This window comes from Papaver somniferum, unplaced genomic scaffold (assembly GCF_003573695.1).
Source record: "Papaver somniferum cultivar HN1 unplaced genomic scaffold, ASM357369v1 unplaced-scaffold_10, whole genome shotgun sequence".
Lineage (NCBI taxonomy): Eukaryota > Viridiplantae > Streptophyta > Magnoliopsida > Ranunculales > Papaveraceae > Papaver > Papaver somniferum.
In genome coordinates this window covers 3,719,492-3,743,551 of record NW_020618825.1, presented here as the reverse complement: position 1 = coordinate 3,743,551, position 24,060 = coordinate 3,719,492, and the positions used below count along the sequence as shown (strand labels likewise).

The following is a 24,060-nucleotide window of genomic DNA, read 5'->3' as shown; positions in this document are numbered from 1 at the left end:
CTACTATGTTTTAGCTAAGACTGACATTTCGTTACGAATGCAGGACGTCATACAGTTTCTGTATTTGTTGGTGATTAAAATAAAATGATTAACCGAAGTGCAGAAGTATTTGCTAGAAGGTAATGGCAACTACAAGATCAAACTTAGCTTCTATAAAGACTACTCTCTTTATTGATGTTTAGAAAATAACTCAAAACTAAACACAAATCTCTAATCTTCCTTGTAATCTACCATAACTTTGGTGATCACATATATATAGAACTATGACTTCCTTTTCATAATCCTATTTCCTTATTACATGAATTTCCTTTTCTTAGAACTAGCTAACACCTAATTCCCTTTAGGAATACATGGATTTCCTTTCCTTATTCTAACCAACTTGTTAGAGATTATCTTACGCTTAATGTTGAAGTTTATCCAACAATCTCCCCCTTAAGCTTCAACCTTACCCGTGACATATCTTGTACTCCAATCAGTTGTCTCATTTCTTCAAACTTGATCCGAGCTAATGCCTTTGTCAGTATATATGCTTTCTGCTCAGTTCCAGGTATGTGTTCAACATTGATGATCTCCTTCTCGATACATTCTCGTATGAAATGATACCTTTTGTGAATGTGTTTCGTCTTCCCATGAAACATTGGATTTTTAGTGAGTGCAATTGCAGACTTATTATCAATCTTGATGAGAATTTTTTCAGGTTCTCTTCCTTTGATTTCACCCAACAGTTTTTGAAGCCATATTGATTGTTTGGCTGCTTCTGTTGCGGCCATGAACTCAGCTTCACAGGATGAGAGGGCTACAATGTCTTGCTTCTGTGAACACCATGTAATAAGTGCTTCTTCCAGATAAAATATATGGCCAGTTGTACTTTTTTCATCATCTTGGTCAATATTATGACTGTTGTCACTATACCCAACAATTCCTTTTGATCCTCCTCGACCATACTTCAATCCATAGCTGATTGTTCCTCTTAGATATCTCAATATCTACTTTATTACATCACCATGAGACTTTCGTGGACTCTGCATATAACGGCTTGCTACTCCCACAGAGAAAGCCAAGTCTGGTCTTGTGTGTAACAAGTATCTAAGGCATCCAACATTTCTTCTATAACTCGTTGGATCAATCTCAGCTTCTTCTTGTGCCTTTGAAACTTTAAGTCCAAACTCCATTGGTATCTTAGTTGGATTACAAGTTTCAAGTCCTGCTTCTTTCAGAATTCTCCTTGCATAAGATTCTTGTTTAATCTGAATCCCATCTACTCCTTGATGGACTTCTATGCCAAGGTAATAAGTGAGTTTTCCGAGGTCTGACATCTCAAACTTTGATGACATTTCTCTCTTGAACTCATTGATCACCTTAAGGGAGTTGCCAGTCAAAAATAGATCATCTACATAGACTGCAATCACAAGAAGCGTTCCCTTTTCTTCTCTTCTGTATACTGATGTTTCTTTAGAGCACTTAACAAATGTGATTTCTCTTAAGATTTGATCTAACTTTGTATTCCAGGCTCGAGGAGCTTGTCTTAGACCATATAGATATTTTGATAACTTATAAACCTTATGCTCTTGTCCTTTTACTTCAAAACCTTCTGGTTGTTCAACACACACATCTTCTCGCAATTCACCATGTAAGAATACTGTCTTAACGTCTAAGTGGTGAATTTCCCATGAGTTTGATGCTGCTTATGCTATTAAGAGACGAATTATCTCTAGTCTAACAACTGGTGCGAAAACTTCATCAAAGTCTATGCCTGATTCTTGAACGTATCCCTTAGCTACAAGTCTTGCCTTATATTTGTTGACAGTACCATCAGCATTCCGTTTTATTTTGAAGATCCACTTAAGACCAATCACTTTTACCCCACCTGGCTTATCAACTAGAAACCAAGTCTTGTTTCTGTTGATTGAAATAATTTCTTCTCTACATGCTTGTGTCCATTTAGTCGAGACCTTTGCTTCCTGAAAATTCCTTGGTTCATCATTAAGAGAAAGTAGCATAATCTTACATTCTTCTGCAGCTTGAAGAACATAATCCTCCAGATACTGTGGCTTTTATATCTGTCTTGTTGATTTTCGCAGTGGAATGGGTTGAGTTATTTCATCGATTTCTTCTTCTTCTTCTTCTTCTTCTTCTACTTCTTCGTTATTCTCAGTGTTTTCATTATTCTCTTCTTCTTCTTGATTAACATCATTGTTTCCATTGGTATTGATGATTATGGGTCATTCGCCTTCATCAATTAATTGACCCCATCTCATGTGAAACATTCCTGGATCCCTACTTGGTCCATCATTAGTTTCTTTCCAGTTCCAGTTTGCTTTTTCATCGAATACCACATCTCGACTCACTATCACTCTTTTCGTTGTTAGATTGAATAATCTGTAAGCTTTGGATCCAGGCTCAATTCCTAGATGCACAAGAGTCTGAGATCGATCATCCAGTTTCTTAAGAGTTGTAGAATCAACTTTTGCGTATGCTTTGCAACCAAACACTCTTAAATGATCTATGTTTGGTTTTCTCTTTCGCAAACTTTCATATGGAGTCATGTATTTCAGAGCTTTCGTAGGTATCCTATTTATTAGGTATGTGGAGTGTCGTACAACTTCTCCCCATAGATAATTAGGTACCTGCATAGCCTTTAAAGAACTTCTTGTCATCTCCATTAGAGTCATGTTTCTCCTCTCCACCACTCCGTTTTGTTGTGGTGTATATGGTGATGTGAGTTGCCTTTTGATTCCATTTGACTCACAGATCTTGTTGAACTCTAAGGAAGTGAACTCTCCTCCTCTATCAGTTCTAAGCATTTTGACCTCCTCTTTTAACTCTTTTTCTATCAGATTTCTGAAAGCTTTGAATCTGTCAAATGCTTCACTCTTTTCTTTCATAAGAATAGACCACATATATCTTGAGAAGTCATCTATAATAACAAATATGTATTTGATATTTGCAAGGGTTTGTGGTGTAATGGGACCACATAAATCAGCATGAAGAAGCTCTAATGGCTTTGAGGCTCTGAATGTTGTTGCTTTTGGAAAACCTTGACGCGTTTGTTTCCCAACTAAACATGATTCACAGATCCTTGATTCATCGTTTATCTGTGGTAGCCCTTGAACCATCTTGTTCTGAGACATAGTTTTTAAGGTTCTGAAACTTATGTGTCCTAACCTTGCGTGCCACTTCCATGTCTGATCTTCCTGTCTCATATTCAGACACAATGGCCTTCCAATCATGAGACTTATCTTGTAGAGTCTATTCTGTGAGCATGAGACTCTAACTAAAAGTCTTCCACTTGGGTCATGAACTGTTAGATAATCTTGTCGCATTCTAACATCACATCCAACTTATGTAGCTTGTCCTAAACTTAGAATGTTGTTTTCTAAGTTTGGGATGAAGTAGATGGTTGTGACAAGCTTCTGTTCTCCGGTCTTGCTCTGAAATAGAATTGATCCTTTCACTTCAATTTCTACAGAAGATCCATCACCAAACTTCACTTGTCTTTTGATTTTCTCATTGAGTTCAGAAAAGTAGTGTCTCTTACCAGTCATGTGATTGCTGGCTCCATTATCTAAATACCAAATTCCTTCTTTTCCATCCTTTGATTCGTAGTTCTTTGGTATTAGTTTCCCTTCGTTTAAAAATACAACTTCGTGCATGAAAAGAGCTGTATCTGCTTCCCTTGTTTCATTCTTGTTTGTTTCTTCCATCTTTTGTATTCTTTCAGGGTATACAAAGGAGAAGTGTCCTGGTTTATCACATCTGTAACAAATAATGTTTGATCTATCCTTATTTTCTTTCCCTTGGTTTTGATCATTCTGACTTGTTGTTCTATCTTGTGAGTTAAACCTTCCTCCCCTTCCTCGGCCTCTGTTTCCTCTTCCACGACCTCTTCCTCTTGTCGCAGAGTTTTGTTGGTAAGAGTTTGTGTACAAGAGTTTTCCTTGAGTTTCTCCATTGTTTTCTTCATCAAGGATTATCTCTTCATATGCTTTCAATCTTCCAATTATATCTTCATACCTAGTCTTCTTTAAATCTAAGACTTGTTCGAGAGAAGCTATGATATGAATATACTTGGATCTTGGTAAACTATTGAGAAACTTCTTTACCAGTTTATCTTCATCAATGGATTGTCCAAGTGACGCAGCTTTTGAGGCTATCTCTGATAGCTTTCCTGCAAAGCTATCAATAGTATCAGTGTCTTTCATTTTCATTCTTTCAAATTCAGACATTAAGGTTTGCAGACGGGCTTCTTTAACTCGACCAGCTCCGAGATTACGTGCCTTTATTGCATCCCAAATTTTCTTTGAAGTTTCCTGTTCACCAACTTGTAGAACAAGACATTCTGGTATTGCTTGAAAGATTAATCCAATGGCAACATTGTTTTTGTCTGGGTCCAATGTACCAGGATCAATTGTTTCCCAAACTTTGTAGATTTTCATCAGTACCTTCATTCTCATGGCCCATACTGTGTAGTTTGTGGCGTTGAGGATTGGAACTTGTATTGATGGTGGCGTGAACTGTTTTGCACGCATGGTGGTTCTCTCGTCTCCCATGGCTCGGTGTTGACGAGTTTTGAATCGTATGATCTTAGTTTTATCAAAACCTCAAAGCTCTGATACCAATTAATGGCAACTGCAAGATCAAACTTAGCTTCTATAAAGATTACTCTCTTTATTGATGTTTAGAAAATAACTCAAAACTAAACACAAAGCTCTAATCTTCCTTGTAATCAACCATAACTTTGGTGATCACATATATATAGAACTATGACTTCCTTTTCATAATCCTATTTCCTTATTACATGAATTTCCTTTTCTTAGAACTAGCTAACACCTAATTCCCTTTAGGAATACATGGATTTCCTTTCCTTATTCTAACCAACTTGTTAGAGATTATCTTAGGCTTGATGTTGAAGTTTATCCAACAAAAGGGGTTATGATGTTGAGTCGCTTTCCCTCGGTTTGAATAAGGTCAAAGCACTCTTCAGAATAGTTTTTTCTGGAGCTGACAGTATTACAGCAAGTGGTAGAGTAGCTTTACAAGATTGTACTGATATCACCCCTGAACTTTCAGCTGCAAATTTCTATGAGATAGTTGTACTTAATTGACATTTGGGTTCCGACTTACTCCTATTCTCTTGTTTTTATTTCGTAACATAAAATTATACTTAGTGCCTCAATTACGTTGAAGTGGTTTCCTTCTCTAGATCTCTCTCTCACACATATACACACACAGACCTCTCTCCCGTTTTTGCTTATCCACCTTTTAACAATTGATTTGATTGAATTTATAAGGTGTAAGATCTCTCATCGGAACCACAGGTAGAACGTAAATTGATGCTCGACAAACTCATTGCTAATGGATCCCTAAATGTCATCTCTTTAGTAGGAAATTCTGATTTGAGAACCAACCATCAGCTAGTCTAGTTGTTAGGTTATCCTTCTGCAAGCTGCATTATGCTCAGTCTTGGGACCAGGTCATGTAATGTTTGTGTTAGGTTTTGCTTGCTTGTTTTGACGCTGTTGTTGCTTTCAAGACCGCTAGGAACTTGATGGCTGTAAAGGAAGTAAGTAATAACTTGGGGGATTTTGTGGATGCTGGATCTTAGTTGAGGGTTTAAAGTGACAGCTCGTTTTGGCGGATGTTAACTTGTAACATGATAGAAAATTGTGTAGGGGGTATATCCAAAAGTTCCAAAATAACGGGATCTTGTTGTAAACCAATTTTTAAAAACGGACATAACAGTAAAAAGCCCTTTTTCCTTCCAATGTTGGAAGTCAAGTCTTAGTGGCATCACAGTAATTACTTTGCAATATTTGCCCACTTTGTTAACAGAAACTAGATTAAGACTAAGTATGGTCATTCATAATATTTTTGGTGTTGTTTCCGCTACTTTTGGAAATTTCCTCAACCACCGGCCATGGGAGATATTACCATAATTTTCGGTTCATCAATCCACATTTCCCAGGTTCTGATCTTTCCTTGGTTTCCGGATGACTCATTTACAGGTTATACAATCTGATCGAAATTTCAGATCAAACTTTTTTCATGAATTTTACGTCAAGCAGCTTAGAATCATAGACAATTGCAGGTATGTCCAACTCATCCTTATATTATAAGGAATTAATCAGTTGTTTACATAATTGTTCTAATTCATTTATATTGTTATCCTTGGTTTCTAAAGGAAGATAGATCGAGAAATTGATGTTAGGCCACGAAAGAAGAAAACATTGTCATCTATGACGACTGAGGTACAAAGGTTGAAGAACCTGATGCAGTTGTTTGGATCATTTTACGCATCTTCGTCGTCTTCGTCTGATTCTTCACAATTATTTCAGATGATGGAATGGCAGATCCAGTCAGTTATGGGAATTCTGGACGTGACATTGAACAAGTTAGTACTAGTTTTCTCAATCAATTTTCATTTTTCTTTCATGTTTTGCTAGATGTATGTCTTTGGGTAATGCCTGTAATTTAAATACTAGAAACATCCTTCTACATGCTTGCTTACCGATATTGTGTTGTTTTGATCACATCATTCTGTACCTCAACGCTTATAACTCCCCATATAATGTGTTTTAGTTAATTGTTTTGGTATATATGAGCACATGATCCGATTCTTCTTTTATGCATATCATGTATACAACTGAGACCCGCACATATAATCTCTTGTATATATTTCTTCACATACATGCCATCTATGGTTAGTCATACGGGTGAAATCATGGTAACCGATTATTGAGAATCTTATGCATATAGTTAGAAGAGTATTGAGAGTGCTGGCCATATAGTTAGGTTGCTTCCACACATAAGTGGACCTCACGGAAATAACTTCTTCTTGTGGACCAAAATAAATCCTTCTACAAGTGCATTCAACCACAACTCTAAACATTTTGCATGGATTCACTACAAAATAGAAGGCCTCTTGGGACGGCCAAAAAGCGTCTCAAGAAGTCCTAAAACCGTCCCAAAAAGCATTTATGAGGGTTTTGTGTCTGTCCCCCTATTCTACCGTCACTAATACTTTTTTGTCATACTTTCTTTTAGGGACGGCCTAAAAATAGCCTTAAATTAATTATCCGGTGATCTATAGGGACGGTCAGACCATGAAGTCCCAAATAACCATCTCTAGGGACGGTTTTGAAAAAATGGCCGTCCCTAGAAGCCACCTGTTTTGTAGTGATTCTTTTACCATTGTAACCTGCTGTGTTTTTTGCACTTCTTTTATTTCCTCGAGTATAAGACTTTATTAATCTGCAAAACTGCGTAAAACAAATCTGTTCAAAGTAAAAAACGGACTTTATTAATCTGCAAAACTACGTAAATCTGTTCAAAATAAAAAACTAATAAATATAGATTAAGATGTAACTATGTCATGTTTACGCACTCATCACTTTAATGCATAAAAATTAAACAATAGCGAAAATATATTGAGTGGTAGGCTGATAGCAGATTTCTAAGCAAAGGAAGAAAAATAAGAATGGGTGCATGTGTCAGTAATCTAAAGTTGTTATCACTGTAATAGAAGTTGACTTATATGATATTTTCTTTAATCTGAATTCTTCTTTCTCCTTTGAAGGCACTTGTTGTTCTGAAGAAAGGCACTCAACTAATCAAGTATAGTCGCAAAGGGAAGCCTAAACTTTGTCCATTCAGAATATCCCCTGTAAGTAATACTGTTTATACAATAACCTATATCTGAGGCATTTATGCAGTTAATCTAGCACGTTATTATGTAATGGAGAGTCAAATCGCTTCGCCTTGTTGTGTAGTATGTTTATATAGTTACCTATTTCTGAGGCATTTATGAGTTGACTCTAGCACGTTATTGTGTAATGGAGAGTCAAATCGCCTCGTTTTGTTATATAGTATCTTTCTACTTCAATATATTCTGGAATTAGGATAAAAATGTTGTTCTTATTATTTATTTTTTTCTTATAACTGTATGAGCCAGTTCTTATAATACTAAGTTATTATCAGGATGAAGCAACACTTATTTGGTACTCACGTGGAGAAGAAAGAAATTTGAAGTTATCTTCCGTCTCACGGATTATTGCTGGGCAGAGAACTGTGAGGCATTCTTTTGATTTTCTTAGCACATTTGACTTGCTTATGTCAACACTCTTTATCTGATGTTACTAATCCATACTTTTGACAGGACTAGACACATTTCATATTTATATACTTATATTCCAACTAAAGAAGGCATTCATATATACTTATATTTTTTTGATGATACCTACAGGCTGTCTTTAGGAGGTACCTGCGTCCTGAAAAAGAATATTTATCGTTTTCTCTTATCTATAAAAACGGGGAAAGATCTCTTGATCTGGTCAGTAAACTGAACTTGGTGATCTTCTTTTTGCCAATACAGCATCATTCAAATATAACTGCGCTCTGTATTCAATATCTTACTCTCACATCCAATTCTTACTCTTACATCCAATTATTCTTACTCCATAGATATGCAAGGACAAAACTGAAGCAGAGGTGTGGTTTGCGGGTCTTAAGGAATTGATATCCACAGGCCAGCAAAGTAGGCGTAGCAGAAGTGAACTTCCTGATGTTAGTTCTCGTTCCAAATATTTGTTTTTCATGTAGAGAGCTCATTTGGTTACTGATTGCATCAGCTTCAATAATTTAATCCAATTCTTTGTGTACAAACTTGCAGTTTCAAGAAGGTGGCCTTTTATTTGGTGCAGCATTAGAAGTTTCTTCAACTCTTTCCCGTGATAATCCTCTGAATTTGATAAGCCCAGATGTTGGGTCAGATCGTGCAAGTATGCAAAGACCAAGTAATGCAGATGGTGGTTTCCGGATTAGTGTTTCAAGTGCAGCTCCTAGCTATTCAAGTCAAGGTAGTGGACCAGATGATATAGAATCTTTAGGTGATGTATACGTTTGGGGAGAAGTTTATAGTGATGGGAATTTGAACGAGGGGTCTGTGACCTCTTTCCCTTCAAAAAGTGATGTGCTTCTTCCTAAGCCCTTAGAGTCAACTGTAGTTCTAGATGTACATCAGATTTCTTCTGGTTCTAGGCATGCTGCTCTCGTAACCAGGCAAGGTGAGGTTTTCTCATGGGGTGAACAATTTGGTGGACGGCTTGGTCATGGAATTGATAAAGATTGCAGTTGTCCTCGTCTGGTTGAATTTTTGGCAGTGAACAATGTAGAATATATTGCATGCGGTGAGTATCATACATGCGCTATATCTACGGCTGGTGATCTATTTACGTGGGGGGATGGTACCTATTTTGCAGGCCTTCTTGGTCATTCCACTGAAGTTAGCCACTGGGCACCTAAAAGAGTTTCTGGTCCCATAGAAGGACTTCAAGTTTTGTCTGTTGCGTGTGGGTCATGGCACTCAGCACTGGCCACTACAAGTGGACAATTGTTTACATTTGGTAACGGGGCGTTTGGTGCTTTAGGCCATGGGAATCTTGAGAGTGTTTCATACCCAAGAGAGGTTGAAGCTTTGAGCGGCTTTAAGGCTGTTAAGGTTGCATGTGGTATCTGGCACACTGCAGCTGTTGTAGAGGTTATGGGTCAGCAAGGAACAGCCATATCTAGAAAGTTATTCACGTGGGGTGGTGGTGACAAATATCGATTAGGTCATGGGGACAAGGATGCTCGTCTGGTTCCTACATGTGTCGCGCCACTTATTGATTACAATTTCCTAACGATGGCATGTGGAGAAAATATAACTGTTGCCTTAACAACATCAGGGCATGTGTTTACCATGGGAAGCACAGCTTATGGTCAGTTAGGCAACCCATTGTCTAATGGTAAATTACCATGCTTGGTACAGGATAAATTAGTTGGTGAATTTGTTGAAGAGGTTTCATGCGGTGCATGCCATGTTGCGGTCCTAACATCAAGAAGTGAAGTTTTCACCTGGGGTTGTGGTGCAAATGGTAGACTGGGGCACGGGGATACTGATGATCGCAAAGCTCCAACCCTAGTTGAAGCCCTTAGAGAGAGGCATGTTAAAAGCATTTCATGTGGCTCGAATTTCACTGCAAGCATATGCATTCATAAGTGGGTGTCAGGTGCAGACCAATCGCTATGTTCTGGCTGTAGGCAAGCATTTGGTTTTACCAGAAAGAGACATAACTGTTACCATTGTGGTCTGGTGCATTGCCATGCTTGCAGTTCCAAAAAAGCCTCAAGAGCTGCATTAGCTCCAATTCCAGGAAAGCCACATCGTGTATGTGATTCTTGTTATACGAAACTTAAAGCATCAGAAAATGGCAGTGTCTCTTCCTCTATTAGGAAGAATTTAGGTCCTCGAAGATCAATGGACATTAGGGAGAGGTTGGACAAACTGGATCTAAGGCCTTCAAAGCCTCTATTGTCTTCTGGTACAGAAGCACTGAAGCACCCTGATGTCAGGTCATTTAAGCAAGGTGGAGCAAAATTTGATTCTCTTTCGACAACAGGAGGTTCCCAAGTTTCGTCTCTCTCCCAACTTAAAGATATTTCTTTTCCAAGTTCATTGAGCGCAATTCAACAGGCTTTAAAGCCAGTTGCTACCTCTGCACCTCCTCAGCCTCAGGCTGCAGTACCTTCTAGACCGGCTTCACCATATGCGCGAAGGCCAAGTCCTCCACGCTCTGCCACTCCTGTATTTTCTAAAAGTATTATTGATAGCCTCAAGAAAACAAATGAGCTTTTGAACCAAGAAGTCACGAGGTTGCAAAACCAGGTAAGTGTCGGACATTTTTTTCCTCTCAATATTTTAACATATCAACCTACTGACCATAAATTGGTTTATATGTGATTTTTTGTACTACAGGTGAAGAGTTTGAAACAGAAATATGACACTCAAGAGGTAGAGCTACAGAAATCACAAATAAGAGCAGAGGAAGAATCGTCCAAATGTATACAAGTGATGGAAGTAATCAAGGCTACCGCTGCCCAGGTAATCTCATTCATCCCAACTTACAATAAATGCAAAATAAGAAAAAGAAAAAAAAAACAAGCGTGAACATCCAAATTACTTACACTTAATTCATGAAGTAGTAGGTGTGTTCACATATAATCTGTAGATTGAATAACTCTGAAGAGTGACCCTGAAAATTCATAGCAACATTTATTTTTAATTACTTGTCTATGGTTCTTCTAACTTGGAAGCGAATCATCTGCGATTCTATAATGTAGAATTCAGCACAATGATTCCAGTTTGGGGATCATGAATCATGATATCGACAAGTCAAAACTTTAAGTCCTTATTTTTATACACTTGTGATTTTTTTTTTTTGGGTGGTTGTGATTTTTGGGTTGGAAAGTTGAGCAACTCGATACTAGGAGGAATGATACATTGTCGCATAAGTCTATAGCCGCCGTGACACCTCTCTGATACTTGATATCTGTAACTTCGCTAACTTAACTTCCTGGAATTAACAAGTATAGGTGCAATCTTTGGAGAATAAGTTAGAAGGTCTTTCATCTTGAAACAATCAAATCTTGTTTAAAAGTTGGTTCTAAATGTGATGATATTAGCATCACCACCCTTCTCCTGTCAATTATTATAATATTGTAGTATTTGTTATTGAATTATTTTTAGATCACAAAATGCATATCAATTGAACAATGATATGATGATGATTTAAACTAAAGGATGTTCTCTCTTCACCTGCATACTTATATTTCAGCAATTTATCAACTCATTCTAATCAGACTGTTCTTTTTCTAAACGTTGTTCAGTTGAAGGCCATGACAGAAACGTTACCCGCGGATGTGTATGACAGTGAAACATTAAGAGCCATGCATAGTCAAGTGGAAGCTCTGCTACAAACTAATGGAATGGACACATCAAAAACATCTTCCTTCCGGTTTAGAAGTTCAGGGGCTGACCATCAACATATGGACAAGCCTCCTTTGGCCAACGGATCTTTTAGACCATCTACATCTGCCATCATACCTCATCAAAGCAATGAGAATGGTGTTACAACACCTAGGATTTCATCTGCTAATACAGGAGTGGAAGTGACAGAACAATTTGAATCTGGTGTCTACATAACTCTAGTTCAACTACTAAACGGCACCAAAATTTTCAAACGTGTCAGATTTAGGTATTTATCTGCTCAGAGTGTGTTCCACCCTAGATAACTTAATTAGGTTTGTGGTTTTTATGAAGACTATGATGGGTTTGCTTGTTCTATTTCTCACACAATGATCCCTATTCCATCACATAGCACATTCATAGTAATTTATAAATAACTGCATCAATTTAGCTATAAAACAACATGTCCAGTTTTATACGAGTACTTTTATTGCTCTAGGTATTTCTAACAAATGTTCAACATTTCTGCAGTAAAAGAAAATTTGATGGGCAACAAGCAGCAGAGTGGTGGAAGGAGAACAGTCATAGAGTGTTTATGAAGTACACGAATCTTGGGGGTGACATTACTCAAATTGGATCCTCCAGCAATGGGAAAACTGCTGAGCAAGAAGATTTGGCGAGGCATTCAGTAAACACAAAAGCTGGTGAGGAAGAAGAGCCAGGCACGCCTTCTGCCAATGCAAAAACTGCGGAAGAAGAAGAGCCAGCGACACCTTCTGCAGACGGAAAAAGTACCAAAGAAGAAGAGCCCTCTGCAAATGCAACAAGTGCTGAGGAAGAAGAGCCAGGGACACCTTCTGCATACAGAAAAACTACCGAGGAAGAAGATCCTTCTGCAAATGCAACAAATGCCGAGGAGGATGTGGTGGATAAGCCTTTGGCTGATGAAACAACTGGTAAAGAAGAAGAAGCAATGACACCTTCTGCCAATGCCACTGGTGATGAAGAAGAGGCAGGGCCAACTTCTGCCAAGGAAACGAGTGAGCCTGCACCACCTCCTGGAACCTAGCTTATATGACCGGAATCCATATGGTGTTATGGATATGAGATTAGTCGGCTTGCCCTCAGCAGTACAGCTCGAGATTCATTTTTAACCCCAAAAATTAGGTAGGTAAGCAGTTTTTGTCATTTTCATTTGATTCATCTCTCCTGCTGGAAAGTGTTGCAGCAAGGTACAGTTTCTTACTTGAACTAGAGCTCGTTACAAATACAAGCAAAACATTCCAACACAGATAAGATGCATAACCTAACTAATCAACCCATACATTGATGACAGAGCAGGCACAAGTTCAGAAAATATTCCTTCATAATAACTGTTCAAAAAACAGTTGGCAAAATCGGAGATTAATAAAATCTTGAATCATAGAAAGGGGCACCTAAATCATTCTTTCACCACCAAATATTTCAGTTTTTACTGAACTCCTGGCCACAGTTCACATAATCATACACATTAACTCTGTCGCTGGAGCAACATGTATGAACAATGATGCTCAGAAAAGAATCCTTGTTTTGGCCATGTAGCAGAAGCTGCCAAAAGACATGGAAAGCAGTTACGGTTCATGGGAGTTTGACAGACCTTGGGGGGAAGCTATTTTCCCAAACCGGCCCACTTATAAAGTACCTGCCATCGGTACCTGTCCAAAGCCCACTAAAATTTATCAAACGGATTAGAACGAGTAAGCTATTTTGCAAGTTGCAACATAATGTCAACGAACTGATATTCGTTCATGGTTGTAGTTTTTCTTCACGATATAGCTACGTCCTAATTAATCTAGAAATAATATGTCAAATTCATGATATTGTGCTTTGAAAATTTTGAATCGTTCTTCATCTCCGATTCTCTCTGTAATGTGGACGTCCACTTTTAAGTTTGAAAAAACCTGATTTCTGATTTCTTTTCATCACTTTGCATGTCATGCCGGACATAAAATTATGCTTTAGTTTGTCTTGGAAAAACTTGATTCTTGACAAACATCTCCATTTGATCGTTTAAAATAAAATAATAATATTAAGAAAAAACCCGTCCAGTCTACCATTAAGTGCCGCGCAGATACTTATTTTTCATGCACATCAGTGTCAGTCCATCATTTATATAGTGCAGTTCATACCTAGTGGTTCTTGCCGGTGCAAAAATGATAAACAAAATTGGTTAAAAAGATCAAAATCAACAATTTTTGGGTGAAATAGACAGTTAGATTTTGATACTGTTTAAATGGACAAAAATATAAAAATAGGCATGATATAACCAGTTTCATCGTGCCCATTTTCAAATATTTTTTCTTATTTTTAATTTACACAGGATGTATTCAGTTTCATCCTTGCTATTTTTTAAATTTACACAGGATGTATTCAAGTTTCATCCTTACTATTTTTTTTTTGGCCATTTCACCCAAACTATTTTTTACTCATCCATTTGAACAATGATTTAAAAATATTTGGACAAATAACCCATTTTCCGAAAATGATATACGCGACCGGTGATTACATGACCCCTTATTAAGGTCTGGGTTGCAGCACCGCGTTGAAAATTTGATTGTTTGTGGACAATCAGCATGGGAAGTGATAGTTGAGCCGGTTTTCAACAAAAATTTAATGGGTATATCCAACAAATATACCCTTAGTTTTGATATCCAACAAATATACCCTTATACAACAATAAATATATCCCTATCATTTAAAAACCTTATCCATTAAAAAAACTAGATTACTTTAATATCCTCACTTATAATATTATTTTTCATTTAAAAACCTTATCCCTTAATAAATTTCTTTCTCTAATGCTTGACAACCGCCATCATCACCACCATTCCACCACCACCAGTACTGCCGTCCCACCACTCCACAACCACCACCACCATTTACTAACTATAACCACCATCAATATTCCACCATCATCACCACCGTCATGTCACCACTGTTGTCGCCACCATCGCCGCCGCCGCCACCACCGCCACCATCGCCGCCGCCGCCTCCACCGCCGCCATCAAAATTAGGTGTCAACAACTGAAGTTGATCCAAAAAATCAAAAGTTCAAAAATAACTTTACTGACTAATATTCAGTTTTTTTTTTCTTTTTGCGTCAACAATCGAAGTTGATCCCAGTGAATGGAGTCAACAACCAAAGTTAATACAAAAAGGTGGAACCCAGAAACAATGTTTCCAGATTATAGTGTCAACAACCAAAATTGATCCCTTTAAGTGGGATCAACAACTGAAGTTGATCCAATTAAGTGGGATCAACTGTTAGAGTTGACAGGATTTATACGAGTCTGTTTACTGTAAAAACCAATAAACTTGAAACCTGCAAACTGACATATCCTTAAGAAACACAAGAGTAACAAAAATTTCTGCAACAACCATCTAAGATACAAAAAAACGAAATGATATTTATGAATGAGTGAACTTGGCGTGAGTCGAACACGCATCATCTGTCGTGGAGTCAGTCATGTTACCATTGCACCACAAATTCAACATTCGAAGAACTTTACATCTATAAAATCCAAAGACACAACCAGTAACATCAGTCAAACAACAATACACAAACCAACAAGAAATCAAGCTAATTTTTTTAACAAACATGATTTAAACTACAAACATGACTATACTAATCCAAGAAAATATTGTCAACAAATAGGAGTCAGCAGTTGATCCCATAGAAAATGCTCTCAACAACAGGAGTTGATTCCATAAATGGGTTCAACAACAGTTGTTGATTCCACAAATAGGACCAACAACAGTTGTTGATCCCATAAAAACTGAAGTTCAGAGACCTTTCGTCCATGGAATTTAATACCTAAGAACCGTACATGTAAAATTGATCTGGAACAGTATTGAATCCCACCATTACAACAAAGAATAACATTCACCAACAACCACCACAGCTGCAACACCACCACCCACCACCAGTCCATGACCAAACACAAACCACCACCATTATTATCCATATTAATTCAATCAGAAAGATTTGAAAAATATAAAATTAGTTTCAGAAATTTCAGATCTGAAAATCAATCAAAAACTTTCGATTTACTTATCTGTTCAATCGTTTATGAAGATGAATTCTTCAAATTATGAATCTCATAAAATTTTCTCTTTGATTTACAGTAAATTAAATCTTCGATTTAGGTTTTTCATGCTATATCAATCTAAATCAATTTAAACCTAATATATATTTTCCGATTGGTTTGTTGATGATTATGTGGTTGCGGTGGTGGAGGTTGGATACCAGAATCGATTGTTATTGATTGTGAAGAAGAAGATGATGATGGTGGCGATGGAGATGGTGGTGGTAGTTGCGGCACTGATGTTGGCGCTGATGTTGTTTGTGGCAGCGACGGTAGAGATGTTGGTGGTGATGGTGGGAGTGATGAAGAAGAAGAAGAAGAGGAGGATATGAAGAAGAAGAAGACGAACAAGATCTGTTTTGACGATAGGTAGGAGGACAAATATTGAAGAAATAAAAATATTAATAGATCCCTGATGGACTTTAGATTGGGAGAGACATATTTATTGTGTCATAAAGCTAATTGTGAAGCCCATAAAAACGGAGGGTATTTATATAATTACCACAAATTTTCAATGTTTACGTATCCACTGTCTCGATTCGCGGAACGCCAAAGCAGGCGTCCATGGTGCATGAATTGTAGGAGTCTTGGATGGTTGCCGGATTATCAGACCCGGAGGCATGTCGGTCACTGTTACACCTACCCCTGTCAGAACACACATGTTTAGCCACACATCCATCATTGTCTGATATGGGTCCGACCTAGGTCCTACTAGCATCATCCTTTTGAACATTTCATGTCAGCGCATGCATTGTGCATATACATTATTAGAAAATTAGAAAAACTTCAAAACTGTCCTACCAGACTATTTCAATCGAATAAGCTAAAGATTCATAAACACCACTACTAGCAGGGGTTGCTGCTAATCTATACCAGATGGGATGGAAAATTTTGCTTGGAGGTTTTACTAAGCATTTACTCCACCCCCTATAATCCATACAAATAAGATAAAACAATCTTAATCTCTGGATTGGTGGTAATCGCCCTATATCAATCGTGCAAATATCCCCAATGTTTCCGGACATTTATGTTTTTTCATCTTAGATTTTGTTTATAACTATAAAGATGGATGACATGACACATTCAAATTAGAGTATAAGAGCAACTGCAGTGGACGACTAAACCCAAATTTTTAGTCGAGTGGGCTGGCGTAGTGAGGACGGACCATCGATCAAAATTTGATCAAAGAGTAAAACTCAGACCAAATTTGATCGGCGATCAAGACCAAACCCAAATATAGTCGGGCGTTTATATAATGTCCGCTTACCCGACGGGCATTGGTATAATTTCCGTTTGTAGCCGCGCGTTCGTAAAGTTAACGCCTGGTGCAGGGGCGTTGGTATAATGTCCGCCTGGATGGGGCGTTGGTATAATGTCCGCCTGGATGGGGTGTACGTAAAGTTAACGCCGGGCACCCAGGCGTACATAATGTTAACGCCTCTCTTGGGGCGTTGATATAGTCATGATCTTTACTCACAAAGTTTTCAAAACTTTGCTTAGGGCGTTAACTTTATCAACGCCCCATTTTTTTTTTTTTTTGAATATGTCGGGCGGAATCTTTACAAACGCCCCATGTCAGGCGTTATCTTTATCAACGCCTGATTCCAGGCGTAAGTTTTATCAACGCGCGACCAAATATACTCTTTCCCCATTACGTCACACGATGGATTAAATCCAAATTTAGTCTTTTTTTTAATCTTTGATCTTTGGTTATACTCGCACCACTGTGGACGCTCTAAGGAGAGTATATGAACACAACACAAAATTAATCAATGTGAGCTAAATGAATAGACAAACATACAAAATGAAGGGTCCAATTCTTCGACTACAGATCCTCCTACCAATAAATCAAATCAAGGAAGATATTCAAAGCGGCAAATTAGATAATAACCAAGAAGATATGTTGTTATTTTTTCAAATGTTTGACTAATAATAATAATAATGTTACATCATATGTGATCTCATATTATAATCAGGTTTAGACTAATTAAACGCACAGAAATTAACTTAGCTGATACTCAAGCTTTCCCCATCAAATGCATGCATAAAAGCACTTCAGTTTCTTCCATAACTGATACAAATAAAAAAACACAAGTATTTCTTTTGGACATTGGACACCAATTTAGACACTTTTGGGCATGCCATAAAGATGAAAGAATTCGTACTGGTTTGAGAAACCGTGAATAAACTAAATACATGCTCTCCCTCTCCGTGAAAGACCTAGAAGTAATATCAGTTATTAATTTCATCTAAGAAGTAGTCAAGTATCTAATTTCAAAAGTCACCTACAGTACGAAATATCGCTTACTGTTGTTCATGATTCGACGTAAATGTGTGATGTGTCTATAGCCGTGTCGCATCATGATCGCATTCCGTGTCCATGCAACCTTGCGCTGTCAATGTGATAATTGAGTGTATATCCATATATATATATATTTATTTATTTAAAATTGCGACTAAATCAGCTCCAGCTAAATGCCTCCTAGACAAACACATTCAATGAAGGGTCCAACATTACGATAAGAGATTGCTAACAAGAAATCAAAACACCGGCCGAAGATTTTCAAAGTGACAAAAATAATATAACTAAGAAGATAATGCATATGCTGCTCTTTTTTCAAATGTTTGACTGATAATGTTAAATGCGATCTGATATTATAATCAAGTTTATGACTGAACACATAGAAATCAACAAAGCTCACACTCAAGCTTTCCCCATCAAATGCATCTATAAAATGCGCTTCAGTTTCTACCATAAATGATCAAAACAAGCCACGTTTATTACCTCTACCAACAGTATCTATCAGACATTTCCTTCCTTTTCTCATCATCATCAAAACTTGATAATAACATATCTATTAATTGATCATGGGTAGCGATAGTGCTTTCGATTTTGAGAAAGAATCCGACGTATTCGAATATGTTGTAAAAGAGGGTCATGGTGTCAAAGGTTTAGCTGATACTGGCTTAACAACTGTACCGCCGAGGTATATTCATCCACCATCAGAGCGAATCGATCGCAAAGACACGATCGACTCTACACCTTTTTTAAGTGATCCTATTGACATATCAGCTTTGCTAGAAGAAGGTGATGATGTTGATGTTGAGACGAAGAAGAGTGAGATTAGTAAGAAGCTATGTGAAGCTGCTGAAAAACTAGGGTTTTTTCAAGTAGTGAATCATGGTGTGTCTCATGAAGTTATGGAGGATGCTAAACGTGCGGCTCATGTTTTCTTTAACTTACCTCGGGAGAGAAAATTGGCTCTCTCTAAAGCCAATTCACCATGCCAACATGTTTTTTGCGGTACTAGTTTTTCTCCTCAGGCCGAGAAATCCTTGGAATGGAAAGATTATGTAAGCATGGTCTATGTAAATGACGATGAAGAGGTTCGAAAGTTTTGGCCTGAGGAATGCCGGTACGTGTTCCGTCAGTACTATTTTTTCTCCTCCTTTCTGTTTTTTTGATAGATATTATCTCTGTTTCAAGAAAAATGATACTTTCACTTTTTTGACACGATGTTAGTGATAGAGTTTCGAACTCAGCTCATTGGCATGAGCACCCAAAAAAAAAAGTACTGCCACATCGGCATTTGTTTTTCTATGGTCAAACTCGGTCAATGCTAATTTTTTGACATTCCAATCTATATGCATGGTTTTGTAGGGATGCTGCTATTGCTTATCTAAAATCAGCCAATAGAATGATACTTGCGATGTTGAGCGCCCTTCTAAAAGGATTGGGAGTTGAAATCGATGAGGCTACGATCCGTTCCTACACAGATGCTAGAGCTGTAAACATGAACTTCTACCCGCCATGTCCAAATCCTGATCTTACAGTTGGTGTCGGGCGACATTCTGATCTTGCTGCCCTCACGATTCTCTTACAAGATGATATCGGAGGTCTCTTTGTTAGGGCTCAAGATAAAGGGTGGATCGAGATCCCACCGGTGGAAGATGCACTCGTCATCAACGTTGGTGACACTCTGGAGATATTGAGCAATGGGAGGTACAAGAGTGCTGAACATAGGGCGTTAGCAAGTAACACAAGAGCCAGGGTCTCGGTACCAATATTCGTGAGCCCGATTCCTCCAACCACCATAGGACCACTTCCAGGATTGGCTGAGAAAAACGGAAAGACGGTATACAAACAGTTGTTGTTTGGGGAATACATGGACAACTATTTCAGAAATGGTCACCAAGGCAAAGCTACACTAGATTTTGCTAGGGCCTAGTTTCCTTGAACCAAAATTTAAATTATCCTACACTTTAAAATAAAACAACCAAAAATAAAGAATTTCTACTTAATTACCCAGAAGACCCAATGATTATCTAATAAATAATACTTTTTGTTGAGTGGTTTCTGTTTTTGTGCTGGTGGAAGTGTTCGGATAGGCTTGTAAACTGCCAAGAATGTTAAATGATTATTAGTTACTTGTGAACAAAAATAAATAAATGAACTTGGTGTCGTTCTTTCTTGAATATATCTTGATCAGCATATTTTTACATGCTGGCGACGGCAGAAATGTTAGATAGTAATTAGTTATATACTTATATTCTTTATCTGTATGCATGATCACCATCCTAAATACGTAGGCATTAGCACTACGAATGACTATTTTCTTAGAGGAAATCTACCATCGGATCATTTAATTCAGTACTGTACTCAGAAGATTCAGGTTCACAACTCTTGCAATATTATAATCCTCATTTTTGGAGTCGTGGTGTTGGTAATGGTAATTTCTTGCAATTTAACTATCTAGTATCTAGCCTTCCAAAGGCACTCCATTGCAAAGATTAAGGGTGCCTTTAACTTCTTACTGAGAAAAAAGTTGTCACTGGCCAAGTCACAAAAAGTGGTTATGTTAAAAAATATTTAGCCTGGTTGCTGGGTGTGGTGATCATCCTACTGGTCATTTTGAGAATGAGACCATCATCGGACTAGATATTTTCCAGTAAACTAGTTATCTGATATGAATGTCTTTAAAGGCATGCGCAGGTAGAAAGATGTTTGGGATAAACTATACTATGCAGGGATTTGGCATTTTTGGAAAGAAATAAATGCAAGGATTCTTGGAGCTCGAGGGAAGAAAGCAAGTGAAGTTATTATTTTGGTTAAGCAGTCGTTGGTATTATGGTGTTATAATGAGAATACTTTTCGACATGTACATGCTAATCAAGTGCTGCGTAATTGGAGTCTGTAATGCATTTGGATTGTTCTCTGTAGGGTTTTCTCTCTTCAATATATACTAAAAAATTACGTACATCTTTTTTAGTATTCCTTTAACTCCACCAGGAATGTCAACTATAATAGTGTGCTCCGTCTAATAAGCTTTCGTACGTAGAAGGGATATATTCAAACTCAAATTAAGGGGACAAGTTAAGTTCACCAACAACCAATCAACTCATTGTTTAATTAATGGTATCAAGGAAAGTCATATTCACTGTTACTTGAAGTAGGTATGTATGTATGCACGGCTTTACGTGTACGTTTTCTTCTATTTATTCTTTCTCTCAGTTGGAATTCTGACAAATGATCGTATAGCTCGATGAAGAGAAGTGCACCTTTTTAAGATACAAATAATAGTAAAATGAAAAGAAACTTCTAAGTTATAATCGATTATGACATCAATTTTATTTTATACTAATCAAGTATTCCTAGGTAAAATTAGGAAAGTAAAAGACATCATTTTTTCTGTAACACAAAGAGTTAAATCTAAGTCAACAAGTTTTGACTGATGTTAATATTGTTGTTCTCTTTCTATAAATATATATAGTCTAAAACAGGTAATTATTATGTTATAGAGGGAGGATTCATGGACAATTTTATGTGAACACTATTTTATAAAATTTGTACCAATTTTCTTTTACAATCCAAACGACAATGATTTTGAAACCAATTTTGTGGTGATACTTCTTATGAAACTCAACAATTCTACCAAAAATGAGCACGATATAATCAAGACTTATAACACCACCATCTACCACTTTGAAAATCAACCGTTAAAAATTATCGGTCTAAACTAAAAACAATAGATGGTGAGGTTTGGTATTCTGAATTGTGCTCATTTTCGGTAAGAATATATATAAAGTTTAATAAGAAGAATGTTTCATCAAAATATTAGCTTCAAATTCATGGTCATTTAGATTTTAAAGAAAAATTGGGATAAATCTTGTATGATAATATTCGTGTAAGATTATTACATTCTATAATAACGTCTATTGCACATTTTCTTATTATTTTTCATGGTCTTAGACTTGGTCCGATCCTTAACCTTAAATATTCCAATTAAGTTAATAATTATGTGACTCAGTATCATCTTCAACATCTTCATTCTCTCAGCATCATTTTCATATTAATTTCAACTTCTTTCATTATCATTCATGAGCTTTTTTTGATTTTTATCATTATCTGCAAAATATTGCTTCAAATTGTTAGTGATAACTTCTCGAACGATGGTGAACAATAATAGTCCTTCTTCTTCCACCGCTGATGTCACCAACAATGGTATATTCCGCTAAGTTTCAATTACCTTTTAATACTAAATGACTATCGCAGCAACGTGGTCGACTAAAAATTTGACCGGATTCAATTTTGTTTAACATCTTTTATTTTGCGGCGGATAACAAATTAGGAACGTCTTGTTCGTTCCTAATTTTTGATGTTTTAATACATCTTCTATTTTGTGACAGACAAAAAAGTTAGAAACGTGTATATATTTCCATTCCTAACTATTGTTGTTTTATTTGTTTGATTAATTGAAGGTGAAATCGACATAGTTCATCTGATTTTATGGATATTAAATATAACTGGGAACCACATCTTCCATGTGGAGACTCAATGGTTTGTTTCGATAATATTGTGGAATATACTCACCATTTATTCTTTGAATGTGAATTTTCCGAAAAAGTTTGGAAACCACTATTGAATATATAGGGAGTAAATTCTGACTATTTTATTTCAACTGTATTCTTAGAAAATTATAATGAGTGGATGACGCAATTTCTATGACACTTGCTTCAACCAAATATTGGTTCATTCGGAGGTGTTTAAGAATTTTCGAACACAATATAAACACGCCAATGCAAGTTTCAATGTCCATTTAAAGCACTTCAATATATGAGAGAGTAAAAGCATAAAAATAACCGATCCTTTCCAATGAAGATTTGATTGAAGGAGCAAATCAATGTAAGTTTTTTTTTCTAGCCAAAATTTAATCAGAAAAGCAATATATTGTGGGGGGACTAGATAAAGAAGCTAAGAAACTTTGGATGAAGAGCAAGGAAATTTGCACAGGAAGAAAATGATTGTTACATGATCAAATTCTGTTCTCAAGAAGAATATGATATGGTTTTGAAGTTGCGATTGTGGTTTGTAGAAGGTGACTTACTAGTAATGGAGCCTTGGAACCCTAGAATTCCTAGAAGTAAAGTCGATTTAACTAAACAACTTCTCTGGTTAAGGTTCTACAACATACAACCGGAGTTTTCCAACCCACCTATAGTAAATAGTATATCTATGTCCATGAGAGAAGTTAAATATTTAGATCCACGTGATTGTATTGTCCCAAAAGGAAAGATTCAAAAAGCTCAAGTCTTAATAGATGTTAGAGATACCCTGCGTTGGGGTTTTTGGATAAGGAATGCAGTGGGTGAAGAAGTTTGGATCAGATTTGTTTATGGGAAGCAACCCTTTAATCTTTGTGGATAATGTTATACAATAGATCACAAGGAAAATACTGTAATGCCATTACAAACCACCTTCTTCAGCAACAAAAAGGGTTCTTACCAACTAACTCTATATTAGATCAACCATCATAGAGTAATCCAGATAGTAGAGGAGCAAAGGATGCTAACAATGCTTCTTCCTTAATGCAAACTGATCAACATGCAAAAGTGGTTTGAGATAATCTATCCTCTGCACTAAATAAAAATTAGCAAATATCTGCGCACAACAATAATAAGGGCGTTAATCAAGGTGCTATAGCATAGCTCGGTTGAACTCACCAAGCGTTGGTATGTCAAGTTTGGTTTTCATATTTTAGTATCAAAACTCATATAGAGTCGTTTGATTAAATACTAGAGTCAACTTCGTTTAGGTTAGTCTAGGAATGTTGAGACAAACAAGTATTACTCCGAAGACCTGAAGAATGTGAAGAA

At 37.0% G+C, this 24,060-nt stretch overlaps 2 protein-coding genes across 5 annotated transcripts; both read left to right on the top strand.

The window, feature by feature from the left end:
* Nucleotides 1–5,970: 5,970 nt before the first annotated feature.
* LOC113327020 (PH, RCC1 and FYVE domains-containing protein 1-like) lies at nucleotides 5,971–13,483 on the top strand. Of its 4 annotated transcripts, none has more exons than XM_026574660.1 (11): nucleotides 5,971–6,088; nucleotides 6,182–6,248; nucleotides 6,336–6,391; nucleotides 7,577–7,663; nucleotides 7,978–8,067; nucleotides 8,243–8,329; nucleotides 8,461–8,562; nucleotides 8,669–10,702; nucleotides 10,793–10,918; nucleotides 11,704–12,071; nucleotides 12,314–13,483. In XM_026574660.1, the coding sequence occupies exons 3-11, from the start codon at nucleotides 6,344–6,346 to the stop codon at nucleotides 12,849–12,851; spliced, it is 3,480 nt and encodes a 1,159-aa protein (XP_026430445.1). In that variant the 5' UTR covers nucleotides 5,971–6,088; nucleotides 6,182–6,248; nucleotides 6,336–6,343; the 3' UTR covers nucleotides 12,852–13,483. The 4 variants fall into 4 exon arrangements, with proteins under 4 accessions (XP_026430445.1, XP_026430446.1, XP_026430447.1 ...); XM_026574663.1 differs by having other exon boundaries at nucleotides 6,066–6,088; nucleotides 6,186–6,248; XM_026574661.1 differs by having other exon boundaries at nucleotides 6,182–6,391.
* Nucleotides 13,484–18,660: 5,177 nt separating this feature from the next.
* On the top strand, nucleotides 18,661–20,384 carry LOC113326671 (feruloyl CoA ortho-hydroxylase 2-like). Its single transcript, XM_026574356.1, has 2 exons — nucleotides 18,661–19,322; nucleotides 19,568–20,384. The coding sequence occupies exons 1-2, from the start codon at nucleotides 18,775–18,777 to the stop codon at nucleotides 20,133–20,135; spliced, it is 1,116 nt and encodes a 371-aa protein (XP_026430141.1). The 5' UTR covers nucleotides 18,661–18,774; the 3' UTR covers nucleotides 20,136–20,384.
* Nucleotides 20,385–24,060: the final 3,676 nt, after the last annotated feature.

What these genes read in the sequence shown, in the direction of transcription:
- LOC113327020 (XM_026574660.1), top strand. Translation starts at nt 6,344, where the DNA reads ATGGCAGATCCAGTCAGTTATGGGAATTCTGGACGTGACATTGAACAA. An exon ending in TCAAGGCTACCGCTGCCCAG is followed by an intron (nt 10,919 to 11,703) that starts GTAATCTCATTC and finishes AACGTTGTTCAG; the next exon opens with TTGAAGGCCATGACAGAAAC. An exon ending in TTCAAACGTGTCAGATTTAG is followed by an intron (nt 12,072 to 12,313) that starts GTATTTATCTGC and finishes ACATTTCTGCAG; the next exon opens with TAAAAGAAAATTTGATGGGC.
- LOC113326671 (XM_026574356.1), top strand. Translation starts at nt 18,775, where the DNA reads ATGGGTAGCGATAGTGCTTTCGATTTTGAGAAAGAATCCGACGTATTC. An exon ending in TTTTGGCCTGAGGAATGCCG is followed by an intron (nt 19,323 to 19,567) that starts GTACGTGTTCCG and finishes ATGGTTTTGTAG; the next exon opens with GGATGCTGCTATTGCTTATC.